We start from the raw sequence: 13,590 nt of genomic DNA, 5'->3' as shown, positions 1-13,590 counted from the left end.
AATTTAAAGGTATTAGAACATGCTAGCAACCATACCATTAGAGTTTGAGTTATATTAAAACAAACTTTACTTAAACATCAATTTAAAAAAGACCGAGTGGCATAATTTATAATGGACGCTTTACCAGAGACGGGCACAACTGGTCTCTGATAGCGCTTTATGACTTTAAGCTAACCGTTTAACCATTTAATCATTTAGTACTGTTAGCTAAGCATTTAATCAATTACCTTTGGTTCACCGTTCAGTACTTTTAGCCATTTATAACAGGTTATTACTTTTAATTCATTTGGTTAACTGTCTTTTATTTGTAGTTAACAGTGTATTACCTTTAGCCGACCGTGTAATCTGTTATTTTTAGCTGTTTCGTTCCTTTCTTTACATTAGCATTTTATTAATTTTTTGCTACCTGTGTTATTTATTAGTTTTAGTTAGCTGTTTATTACATTTAGCTAACTGTTTCATTTGTTACTTTACATTAATATTACTTTTTTACTACCTGTTTTATTTATTATATTTAGCTAAGTCTTTATTACATTTATCTAAATAATAAATGCAGCTCCATGAACACGCACAGCTGTGGTTCCAGCTGCCTCTGTAGTTCTGCAAACTTTGACCCCCACAGAGTTGAGCCTTTCAGTTCAATCAGCTTACCTAAATCAATTTAAGATTTAGGTAAGTTTAACACAATTTAACTGCAAACATTTGTGCAAATCCTACTGAAAATAACTAAAATTACTTTTTTCTTTTTTCTACTTTTACTTATTAAACCCATTCAGTTCAGTTTGGACTCGTTTCTTAGAATCAGAAGAGCCTCCAGGAGCTCCGGCTTACAATGTATGAATTGAAATTCCACCGCTGTGGGAAATTTAAACTTTCATAAGTCATCTGAACTTTTATTGTTTCCTGTAATATTGAAGACAGTGTGTGTTTGTGTGAACTGTACAGGAAATATGTGTCTACTACTGTAACTGCTAGTAGATCTACTGCTTGTGGTACTATTTGCATATATTTATTGATGTTTCTTTGTTATCATATGTCATTTAGCTATTTGTGAATTTAAGTGGTAATATTGTGCAGGTAAACTTGCTTTATTAATATGTAAAGTTTATTGATATAGTGCTTTTTAAGATGAGGACATGTCAAAAAGTGCTTTAGAAACGTATTAAAAAATGGTGAGATAATCACCTGAATCCAGTAGAACAATACAAAACACCCAAGCGACTGGTATTTAAAGAGACTGTAGGCTGCTCCTCAGGTTTGGCACTAAAGTCTGATATATATTAGATTTCAGGAGGATTGTGTCAGTATTTCTACTTTGGTGTTTCTCACAAAGAAAACTATGAGAAGAAACTCAGATCATCAGCAGGGTTTTAACCTTTAAGCAAACAGGCAGGAGGGTTTAAGTGCAGATTTTATTTATATCTGATCAATAATGAATAATGACGACTCTGAGGATGTCTGGATTTCAGCGCTGTGAGTCTCTGAGCAGGTGTGGAGTAGGTTAGATCACACTGACCTCTGGATGTTTCAGTCATCAGCTGCAGGTTCTCAGCTCTGACTCAGCAGCTCAGAAAAACACGATGTCAAGCATCTCATTTAAAAATGAACATCCCCTCAAATCACCACAGAAAAATGACGTAGAAAACACCGGGCTTGTTTTTAGATGCTATTACAGGTTTGTTACATGGTGGTGTAATAAACGATACTGCTCGTGTTTAAAGATCATTTTGTGTTGGATAATTGTTTTGTCAAGTGAAAAAACAGGATTTTGACTTTTAGCAGTGGATAAAAAAGCTGGAAGTTGTAATTCTGATTTATAATCGAAGTATTCATGAATGAATTATTCATGGCATGATCACAGTCACATACATGACATGGATGAAAATTATAGATTGATCGACGTGTAAACCAATTTAATGCTGAAGCCTTTGATATATTAATGACGTATATTGTTGTTGGGTAGCTTGCTAATGCAATTTATCTGCAAGATAAGATACTAAAGGTTTAAAATAAATGATGCATTATTTGCATCCAACATGCAGGAGAGTAGAAGAAAACAGCATAACATGGGAATATGTTACAATGTTACAATGTACAGTGAGTGAATGGTTGTACCTTCTTTCTGCTCTCATCCACTGTAAGATTAACAATACTCTGATCCAGCGGCTTGTTGGGATGGGAGACCCACATGCCCCCTTCTGGACTCACCTCTGTTAATATCTTAGCAATTTGGCATAACATACACTAAACTTAAAACTTTATATTTTTTAAGTTTTTCCCGCAAAATTATTTGAATTATTTGATTTATAAAATAATTGCTTTAACCAGAGAAAATGATTTCTTCATTTATATTTTTATTTTTTATGTCACATTGTTTTGTAAATATTAAAATGTGTTTATTTTCTCCTGTACTATATTCTTTTTTATTTTATTTTGTTTTGTTTTTACAGGTGGACTCTGTACATTCTGAAAAAAATGAGAAAAGAACGTTTTTAATAAAAAGCGGTTGGGTTGGAGGGGTGTGGCCTAGTCGTCACATGACCTGCACAAACCAAGCACGTGCTTCCTGTTGCTGCCCGCACGTTGCCTGTTCCTTTCTGATTTTTTGAGCCACAGTAAGAACAATACAAAGTTTGCGGCTCTGAAAACGGAGGAAAATCTCTAAAATGCCGCGAGCCAAGCAGTCAGCCCGGAGGAAGAAGTTTGACTACAACCGGAACCGGAAGAACGTGAAGACGAAGAACAAGAAGAAGTCGAACCCGAGGATCGAGCAGTGAGTGTTAGCATGTGTGCTAATGTCAGTAGGAATGATGCAAAAACACGTTGTTAAAGCTGCAGCCAAAACATATCAGTGACCCGAGAGTCGACTAATTGATTGATCGAGTACATTAATTCACCTGTGTTTAAAGTTGATTGGTCCCATTTGTTCAAGAAATGTTCCATTTGGATAAACTCTTCATAAAAGAGAGTATTTTATACTTTTAACACAAGTATCTGACTGTGAACTGAATATTTGTCATGAAATCAGCTGTTTGATGTTAGAGGATGAATGTACAGAGGCCCACTAAAACCTCACCTGCTGTTTTTAATGCAGTTGTTTGAGTGATACACAGACTGATGGAAATGATCATTAGTGACGGTGACAGGCACTAAAATGTCCTCTTTTATGTGAACCAACAACTGAAATATTGCAGCAGATGTGCAGGGTGCCTTTAAAATGCTGAGAAAACTGGACAAGTCATGTCCTTAAGAAATGGAAGGAAAATAAATCCCGCAACGACCTGACACAGGGCCTGAGAGATGGATCTGCGGTTTACTGGCTGTCAGGAAGTCATTGTTAACGGAGGGAAACAGGAAGATTGGGCTGAGGTTTGCCAGTTATCCAAACACTGGACTGAAAATCAGTGGCAGCAGATCTGATGGAGGGATTATTCCCCATCATCACTCCATCAGAGGAGCCTCTGTGATGGTTTGGAGCTGCATTTCAGCCAGTGGAGCCGGGTATCTTGGCAACACCGTTAAAAAGTACCATTAGATTTTGATCCACCACGCAAATCATCTGGAAAGCATCTGATTGGCAACGGTTGCATTTGTCAGCATGACAGTGATCTCAGTGTCAGTGCAGTAAAAGCATATCTGGATAGAACAGCATCAGTCATGGATCGGCCTCCCCGAGCCAAGACCTCGACATTATTGAAGCACTGTGGGGTCATGAAAGTGAAAGGAACAAAAGAAGAGCCTTGAATGTCCTTCAGAAAGCTTGGCGAAGTATTCCTGAAGACCTCTTAAAGAAAATACAGGCTGTGTTGGAGGACTAAGGGCTTCATGACAAATGTCGATTACATGCATCTTTGCACGTTTCAGTAAATCTTGAGGTGGCCCAAGAACTTTAACGTTTGATTAGTAATAAATCTGGTGAATAACTGTTCCTGTGCATTAAAGACTCGATTCTACAGACAAAGTTGTGCTCTTGGTCACGTGCTAGGCTGCAGCAGATGAGCTGTTCTCATGTCTAACGTGTTGTCGTTGTCAGATCTCAGATTCGAAATGCGTGGGACGACAACAAGTCTGTCGCCAGGAACCTGCAGGAGATGGGTCTGGCTTTTGATCCTAACCGCTCTCTGCCCATAAAACAGCAGAAGGTAAGAGACTGCCCACAGTTTAGGTCTCGGATCTCTTTAGCTGCGCTTAATTTGCTCTAAAAACACGTTTTAAGATGCAGTAAGGGTCCAAAGTCAGTTTCGAAACATAAATATGAATTTATTCATAAATTCTGGTTGTGAATGTTTATATTTTATTCAGGTCTTCTATCCAATCTTTCTAATCATCTGTCATTCAGTTTTGGTGAGCCTGTGTGAATTAGCCTCAGGTCTTAGCTGACAGGACTGGCACCGGCGTGGTCTTCTGCCGCTGTAGCACATCTGCTTCAAGCAGTATGCACCCAGAGATGGTCCTCCGCCTACCTTGGCTGTAATGATTGGTTTTTGGCTCATTAGATATTTGTGTTAACGAGCAGCTGAGGTGGTGTACCTAATGAAGTGGTGTGTGAGTGTAGAGCTAAAGATGAAAGTGATTAAATTAGTCATATTTATAGCAACTGCAAACACCTGAAATGAAGGAATGACCTCAAGTTTTTGCTATAAATTCTGTTAGTGTTAAAAACAACCAGCACATTAAACTTGCAGCATGTTTGTGTTGACCTCCTGCAAATGTTAGTTTGAGCCTGAAGGGGGCGACAGAGTGTTAATTATGAAGTCTGCACTCAGCCTGAGATGTTTGATTGCTCCAGGTTTCAGACAGAAACAGAGATGCTACCTCCTGATGTTTTACAGCTGCTCGTGTTTTTAATTAATCACCGCTGCCGTTTCAACCCGGGGCTAAACCGAGTGAATGCCGGCCTGCGGGCTGCACTTTGTTTTCCAGCAGCCTTCAGACATTCAGACGTTTTCATTTTGTTCTCCTGTGACGGCGACTAAATGATGAATTCGTGTCTTCCCCCCGGGCTCGGCGGCGAGGACACTTAAACGGTTTTGTCTCCCGAAACGTCGTCGCAGATGAGATAAAGCACATTTCACAGCTGTCATCGCGTCGCATTACGGTGGAAGACGGACGATTATGTTTATTAACCCAGAGTCCAAACAGGCTGCCTGATGACCTTCGTTGTGTTTTTCTTCCACACGTGCAGCTCCCCCGGGAAGACAAGAAGCCTGCCGTCGTCACCAAACCCTTCATCGTACAGCGTGAGTGTCTCCTCCTCATGTACATGAATGCCTGCTTCACTTCATCCTGCAGGTGACGGGAAACGCTAAACTAAACCCCACCTGCTCATTTATTCATTGATTCTTCTTTTATCTGGAGCCAGGAGCTGTGTGTCCATGATGTCAGCATGTTTTTCTGTCACACTTTCTATGATTTAGGGATGATTTCTAGTTCATTGGCTCCCATCAACGTGAGAATAAGATGTGATCTTATAAAGACAATAAGTCGATGGAGAAGCAGTAAGTTTACAGGGCGATGCCAAGATTGATAAATGACAATAAGAGAACAACAGAAAGGTCGGTGACCTCAGCAGAGGCATCCCGGCCTGCTCATTCAGATGTGGAGGGTTATCGTCCCGACTCTGGACTCCGTCTGAGGGTCCGATGTCTCCACCCTGAGTCTGAGTCTATTCACCTTTCTGAGGTGCAGGTGAGGGCAGGAACGTAGATCGGCGCTCGTCTCCGTCACTAACGTAGCCCAACAGAGGCCACTGAGCCGGCCGCTGCACAGAGCCCGAGGAGGGTTTGTTGTGTTCAGAGTTGGCTGGATGCTGGTCACCACGGCTCGTTTAAAGCCTGCTCGTGGATGCCAACCAGGCTGTGCTTCTAGGATTTAGCAAATATTCCCAAACACTTCATCCGTACACCGGTCTGTCCGGTTCAGCTCGTGAGCTCGACCACGAGGCAGCCAGAGTGGGTAGCAAATCTGTAAAATTACAGAAAAAGTTCTGTTAGCTCGTCGTCCAGATCGGGGGATTTTTCCATAATAGTGGAAAAAAAAAATCTTTACTGCCATTTAATCGTTTATCTAGTTTTTATTCCTTCAGTATGAGCGGCTGTGGAGAGGTCTTTATCAACGGGACAACTGTACAGTTCATGAAAATACAGTTAAACGTCGAGAGTTTGTCCAGTGGGCCGGATCCTGGCCCACGGGCCTTATGTTTGACCCCTCTGATTGTTGGTATTTCTCAGTATTGTTGTGGTCGTCACCTTACAATATAAAGCACATGGTTAACAATGTGACTTGTAGTGTGAAGCACTTTGAGCCGACAGACACTTTGGAAATACACGAGCATGGTGAGTTGACCGTTACCGTGGCGCTGGGGCGGGGGCGGAGTCAGGATAAATCGTCCTCGGCTGCTGCTGCTTAATGACATGTCAGTGTTTTTAATGTTGCGCGCTCTGTGAACGCAAACCAATTAAAATGAAGCCATGTTTCACTTCTGTGTGTTTGTTGTGATGTTATAGAAGCAGCAGCTGCAGATTCACCGTTTTTATTTCCAACCTGTGGCAAGGTCGCAGCTCGGAAACGCTCGTCTGCGTCGGCAGCCTTATTTCAGTTTGCATATTTACCTTCTTCCTGTTAAACCTGAGAAGAGTGTTTTTGTTCTTCTTCTTTGGTTTGTGTGAGCAGAGCTGGAGGCAGAGGCCAGCCTCCCCGGCAAAGACACCAAGACGTTATCGACCGACCTGATCGAATACGTTCAGTACATGATCCGAGAGCACAGCCAGGACTACAAGGTAAGAACGACCAAGCTTGGACCACAGTGACTTTCATCTGGATTTAACAGTAAATTACAGCTCCTTCATTTTACGGCCAATTTCCTGAGTTATTCATGAAAGTTTCACAAAAATGAGCAGGTACTGACAGTAAAAGGTCAGAAACCCCCAAGTGACCGTTACTCATGTGCGTCACCCATGGTCTCTGCAAGAGGCATCCCATATCTGCACCTGTAACAGCCTCGAAGCACGTCAGGGCCTGCTTTATCTTATTTAAGGGGGAGATAGGCCGGAGCACGTGTCATCTTTGTGTTTCATGAGCCTGTAACTCAGAAAATAATCACGTTATGAGGATAAATGTTAAATATACTGCAGTTATTGCACAGAAAAATCACCTGATTCTGAGGGGGTCGGATCAGAGGCATTGATTGTTGTAGTTTTTTATACTTGGAATAACCCTGAAGTGACTTGGATAAACAGAGCAGTGTGTGGCAGAGGTTTAAACCGAGCTTTTATTAGAAAAATGACTCATTAAAATGAATTTTCAACAGTTGCTTTAGATGAGACTGAGTCACCGCCGGGAGCGCTGCCAAGCCAGAGTCAGTCAATAAGAGGGGATATTGTGAGTGTGTGGATTTTTCTCTGTACAATGAAACGTCCTTCACGGAGAAATTTTCCACCCTCGACTTTTTGAGCCGAATGTGTCAGCTGGAGCTTCGCACTGAGAGAACGTGTTGGCAGATTCAAGGGTTTTATTGCAGTTCAGACCCGGGTTTATACTTCTGCTCCCATCAGAGTGATGCTTTTTTTAGTTTACAAATCAAAACACAGAAGAACATTCAGACCGAGGTCAACCATCGAATTACCAGCAGATGGAATAACTGCTTGAACTGTAGCAGTACTTCATCAGTCAGAGCGATGTGATCAGCTGGCTCTCCGGCGACTCACTCGTCCCACTGATCCCGTCAGACTCAACAGCAGGTTGAAGGGAAGGCTGAGGCCTCTCTGGCTAGGAACGACTGAACTTTCAAAATAAAATGTAATGGAAACTTTTTTAATAAAAATAAAACTTTAAAATCAGGTGCTGAATATACTTGGTGGTTATTACACCTGATCACCGCCCAGGTATAATTAATATGTAGGAAACACTCATTGCCCCTAACACCGCTCATGCTGGAGGTTTCTTCCCGGTGTCATCAAGCGCTACCTCATTAGGTGGTTGTTGGATTGTTGGGGTTTTCTCTGTATTACTGTAGGTCAGGGGTCAGCAAGCTTTAACACCCAAAGAGCCATTTGGACTCAGGTTCAACGTCAAAGAAAACACTGGGAGCCACAAATACTTTTTGACATCTAAAATGAAGATAACACTGCATATATTGTTTTTTACCTTTATGCTTTGTGTGAACAACTAAGGTGTGCTGCTTATGAAATCCATGAAGTGCTACAGAGAAAATTACATTTTATTTATGTAATGAACACATTTTGAACTCTTAAAGAAATATAACAAAAGGAAAGCTGAACGAAAATGATCCAGCAAACAAAAACTGTTGTGAGCCAGCCTCATATCTCCTTTGTGCTTTTGGAGCCTTGACCTGACTTTTAAAAAGTAATTGGAAAAAAAGCTCGATGCTGCTAAAAAATGAAAAATAGATCTTTGCAGAATTCTGCATAAATATGTATTTTACCTGGTTAATGTGTGTGGCGGGGCGTGGTCTGCAGCGCCGCTGCAGGGGAGGCGGACGCACCTGAGCGGCACCCGCAATCACGCCTCGCCGCCTTAATGTCTGTGCTGTTGTGTTGGTGTGTGTCGGGCTGTGAGCTGAAAAGCTACAGCCGGCTGTGTGCGCACAGCAACCGTGTGAAAAGTGGTCAATAAAGAGATGCTGAAAAGCGTGTTCATGCAAACATCGTCGGGTCTGCCGTGATATGTTTATAACGGGACTTCTGCTCCTGAACCTCTGCGCACAGCGTCTGCAGATCAGGGCTGTACGAAGTCACTTTCATCTTTACGCAGGACTGTAAGCTGTCGTCTGTGAGGCGCGAGCGTGTTTGTCTTTAACATAGTTCACGGTGGAGAACAGCTGCCGACATAATGTGGATCCAAAGAGCCATAATTGGCCTACCTGGAGTTGAAAGTCTCGATAAATGCACGGCGTTTCGGCGGGTACACCGGCTTCTGCGAGTGTGACGCCTATTTTGAGTGATGAAAAAATAATAGAATATAATTTTATTTTTATATTTCAATATCACAAAAATCTTCCAATTTAGAACTACAAGTTAAAAAAGAACTGACATAAATAAAATGCACTTCAGTTAAATGCTTCTAATTTATTTCCCAAACCACGCGGAGCCGCACTATAAGGACTGAAGAGCCGCAGGTTGCCGACCCTGCTGTAGGGTCTTTGGCTTACAGTATGAACCACGTTGAGAGGAATTTTGTTGGGATTATGTGTAAACAAAATTGAAAAAGAAAAGTCCTGGTGCAGAACAGCAGTCATCTCCCGGCTCTTTGTATAATAATATTTCATACAAGGTGTTCATCACAGATTCTCATTAGGAGGGACTTTTGGCTGCCTCTCCAGTGAGTCATTCATCCAAAGACTGACTGCAGCTCCACCTTCCTGGGCGCAGTCGGGCTGCACATGAACCAGTCCTCCACTGGTTGCAGGTCTTTTTAGGGAGATCCTTTAATTTTCTGCAGAAGAAAGACTTCAGTTGACAGCTGTAGTCGAGCGGATGGGGGAGCTGGAGTCGGTCCAAAGGATGAGAGACTCACTGGAAAGGAAGCTGAAAAATGTTGAAAACAACTTGGACAGCAAGTTAGCTGGTGTCTGAAAGCACAAGCTGGTTAGCTGAACAAGAAGGTTATCTTACAGGCGATCATGGAGGAATAAAAATTAAAGATCAGCACGTAGCAGGTGGGAAATGCTGAGAGTTAAACTGACCACTTGTTTTCTAATACAGCATGGATCCATTATTTAAACTAAGACCCATCAGTCAGTGGAAAACGAGCAAGATGCTGACAGTAAAAATGTTAATGTTCACAGAGGAAGGCTCTCTCACGCTGCTGTCCCTTCCTTCCCCGCTCTGCAGGCGATGGCCAGAGACGAGAAGAACTACTACCAGGACACGCCCAAACAGATCAAGAGGAAAATCAGCGAGTATAAACGCTGCCACCCGCAGCAGTACGAGGCCTTCGTCAGCTCGCTCGCAGCTCCAGAGCCGATGGTCCAGTAGAAGATCTGCTGTGGGTCTGAGGAAGTGGACTGTGGACATTCAGACTGAGGTCGAGTGTTTGGACGGAGAGTAAAATACCGGAGCTGTCGGCGAGTGCCGAGGAAACACGTCCATGTTCTGGGACGTTTCTCTCTCCTGTTGTATTTTTAATTGAGTCATTTTGTTTCAGGATTTATTCGTTCCTTCTTGTGAAAGTCAAACATGACTGAAATGAGATTTTTAATAATTTAAACCCCTTGAAACTCGTCCAGCAGGTGTGGGTTTTTTCCCTCTCTGGGATAAAAGTATTTCAGTTTCCTCCATAATCCTCATAAACCACAGGAGGACCCGAACATCCAAGTAAAATCATGAAAAATGGATCTATTTTTATTGGTGTGTTAATTGATTTCTGTTTTTATTCCCAAGCAAACCGAAGTCCGAAACCACAAGACAAGAATGATCTGTGCAGGGATCGAATATCAAGTGAGATGCTAAAATAAAGAAGTTGGTGAATGTTTTTACTGATAAATAACAAATATGTGAGCGGGTTTTTGAGCCAGAAATAAAAGTCGGGATGATTGTTGGGACGCTCAAAGAGTTTCTGGATGTGACCAGAAGCGACAGATCAAAATATTTTTGCTGATTTGGAGGAGAGCTCTACAAAAATGTTAACGCCGTGTGAAAGCGTGACCCAGATCTTGCTTTTGGCGTGGCTTTAAAGACCTAAAATTACATTGCACAGCTCTGTTTTAAGCAATTCTTCTTTAAGGGATGGGAACTACGTAAGGATTATTTCGAACTGTCAATCATGCAAAGTTCCTTAAGCAGAGTCCAATAGTAGAAACATGGAGATTTGAAACAAGTCTTTAAACAGCTCTCGAGCTGATTCAAAAAAACTTGTTGAAAGGCTTTAAAAATTCCACCAATAAGGGAGCGCACGGGAAAAATATTTTGTGATTTATTTATTTTATTTTTTTGTGCACAGTGTGTATTGTAAACTAAATTCTCGTTGCAGTGGAGTTCAGCTTCAGTCTTTGTTTTAATTGTGTTTAAATGCAGAGGAAGTTTGTTCACTGTGTTTAGGTAGAAACCTCATTAGAGTCTGGTTTTACTCTTTTACTGAACACGCAAGTGTTTAATATAAACGTACACGTTAATTTGAGTGTTTGATACGAGATTAATTCTGCAGTAGAAGCCGAATCAGGATGAGGTCTTAAATTTAAAAACATGTTTTAATCGGACGCTCGAAGTGCTTCACCGTCTTTGAAAAACCTGCAGGAGACGACAGTTTAATCAGTGGAGATGGAAGTGAGGACAGACACGATGACCCTGAGGCGAACGGGAGATACGAGATAACAGACAGGTCGTGATGTCCTTTTGAAGAAAGAGAAACACGCGTCCGTGAGCTCCTCTGAAGACAGGCTAGGTCTAATGAATCAGCCTGTATTCAGTGAATCCCATTAACAGACCTCCACGTCGTCTTAATGATTTATTTTTAAAAGGTGCTCTCATGAAGTGTTTTATTTTACAGGGCTGGGGGGTTTGAACAAAGGAGACAAAACGCAGTTATTTTAATGACCAAAAGGGGGCGGCGACTGTGAGACGATGGCCCCGCTGAGCCATGATGAGTTCAAGGGCTCAGCTTCTAGTTTCTTGTCTTCATGACTACGTTGTGATACTGATGATGTAGATTATGGTCTCCATTAGTCAGAAAGGCAGAAAAACCAAGGTAAAATAATTTACTCACTGGCTAACCAATGAACGTTCAGCGTCCCTCAGTTTCACAGCCCGCCTCTCGCTCTTCACGACAATCAACCCAAGAGTTGCAAAAATGGTGGTTAAGGGTGGCTGGGTGGTCTTTGTCAATAAGAAAAGCTGTAAAAGTCATAAAAATACAGTTAAAATTAAGGATCTATGCACTCCTCCTTATTCTAAAGCTGTGAGTCTTTGCCGGGTCGAGTTCTGCTCCTGGGGCTTATGTTTGACACCCCTCGCTTAAAATCTTAAATTCATGCTGTGGGAACACTGAACATCTGTCCCAGAGTTCATGGTAAAATGTCCGGAAAATGTCAAATTATCATGATAAGAAACAAAACCAAATAAATCCAAGATTAAATAAAATGATTGGGACACATCCTGGTTGGACCATGAAGGTGATGTTAACCAATCAGTCCTGTTCAATCCACACATGCCTATGAATCCAAGTCATTTCCCTCCCTGTGTGAAACACTGATGGCAGATCTGCTGTAACATCTAATAATTCAGATATAACAAGGAAAAGTGTTTCTATTGTGATCACTTCTGAACTAATCGATCAAACGCTTACGTTTTGTGTTCATATATATATATCACGCCAGTTTTATGCACATATATACATATATATATGTGTATACGTATATATATGTATACGTATATATGTATACGTATATGTATATACATATGTGTGTATATATGTGCATAAAACTGGCTTGATTCCTTTGATTCAGCAAATAATAACTGAGATTATGAAATCATGACGAGTTTTTATGACCCCGTCTGTTAAACTGATAGACCAGGTAACATCTGGTTTGTACCTTTATCGTCTTTGGTTGTTGTTAGATTATCTCCTGCACGACAGCTAAACAACATCTTAACAAACTCTTCATCAGCTGTTTCACCTTCTGAGCTCTCATCAATCATTTACAGCCAAGAAAAAGATCTTTGGCGTGAGAGCAGGAACTTCTTATCTGAGGTCGTACTGAAGGAATGTCGGGCGTGATTGTTCAGTTTATAAATGAACACCGCTGCTTGTGAATTATTAACGAAGTCATTCAGCGTGAAAATTCAGGACCTTTGTGGGGGTTTTTTTTTTACCAAGTTTGGTTTAAGACATTACTTCATATTTGTGTACAGTGTGTGCTGAGGAAATATTTGTATTTCTTTTGGCGTTATACTCATTCTTGTGCATTCTGTATATTCACTAGCATACAAGGACAGTCTTGTATCTGTTATATAACTGTTTTGGCAGATGCAGTTTCCTGGAAGTTAGGTCATGTACTAAAATGACATTCATGGAAGTCAGGTTTCACCCATGGTGCATCTCTTTCTAGGGCTGTTCGATATAACGATATATATCGGATGACGATATAAAAATGTCTATCATTTAATTTTACGCTATCGTTTGTTTCGTGGTGTCGCAAAATAAACTGTTTACGGCAACATTTTCTCATGGTTCTGATGGTCACTGTCGTGGCTATATTAATGTCTTAAAGTTCTCTCTTTCTCTTATATTTAATATAACCACACTACAGACGGACAAGCGCCTGTTTTTATGCGACGGTAAAACCATCGCGTGTCCGCTTGTTTATTTTCCACATAAACCTTTCACAATAAAGCTCAAGATCCTGTTGAGACTTTTCAAAATAAACTGAATCACGTGAAAGATGCAGATTATTTACAGATGAGAAGCAAAAAAGAGCCGCCAGGTGCTAAAAAATAAACCTTAGACTCAAACGTTAGAACAGGCTTTTCCCCGCAGCACGCCGTGTAATAAATACTCACAAAGGAAACGGCGGCCGTTACAACTTATGTCTAAAAATGTATCGTTTCATGCATCGGTTAAAACACTCGACTCCAG

At 41.3% G+C, this 13,590-nt stretch overlaps 1 protein-coding gene across 1 annotated transcript; it reads left to right on the top strand.

Moving 5' to 3' along the window:
• Nucleotides 1-2,552: 2,552 nt before the first annotated feature.
• nop16 (NOP16 nucleolar protein homolog (yeast)) lies at nucleotides 2,553-10,569 on the top strand. The gene is made up of 5 exons (XM_040032567.1): nucleotides 2,553-2,773; nucleotides 4,034-4,142; nucleotides 5,186-5,240; nucleotides 6,673-6,779; nucleotides 9,852-10,569. The coding sequence occupies exons 1-5, from the start codon at nucleotides 2,667-2,669 to the stop codon at nucleotides 9,993-9,995; spliced, it is 522 nt and encodes a 173-aa protein (XP_039888501.1). The 5' UTR covers nucleotides 2,553-2,666; the 3' UTR covers nucleotides 9,996-10,569.
• The last annotated feature ends 3,021 nt before the right edge of the window (nucleotides 10,570-13,590 follow it).

Source organism: Simochromis diagramma, unplaced genomic scaffold (assembly GCF_900408965.1).
Source record: "Simochromis diagramma unplaced genomic scaffold, fSimDia1.1 OVJJ01000216.1, whole genome shotgun sequence".
In the NCBI taxonomy this organism is placed as follows: Eukaryota; Metazoa; Chordata; class Actinopteri; order Cichliformes; family Cichlidae; genus Simochromis; species Simochromis diagramma.
This window is presented reverse-complemented; position numbering and strand designations above follow the sequence as displayed.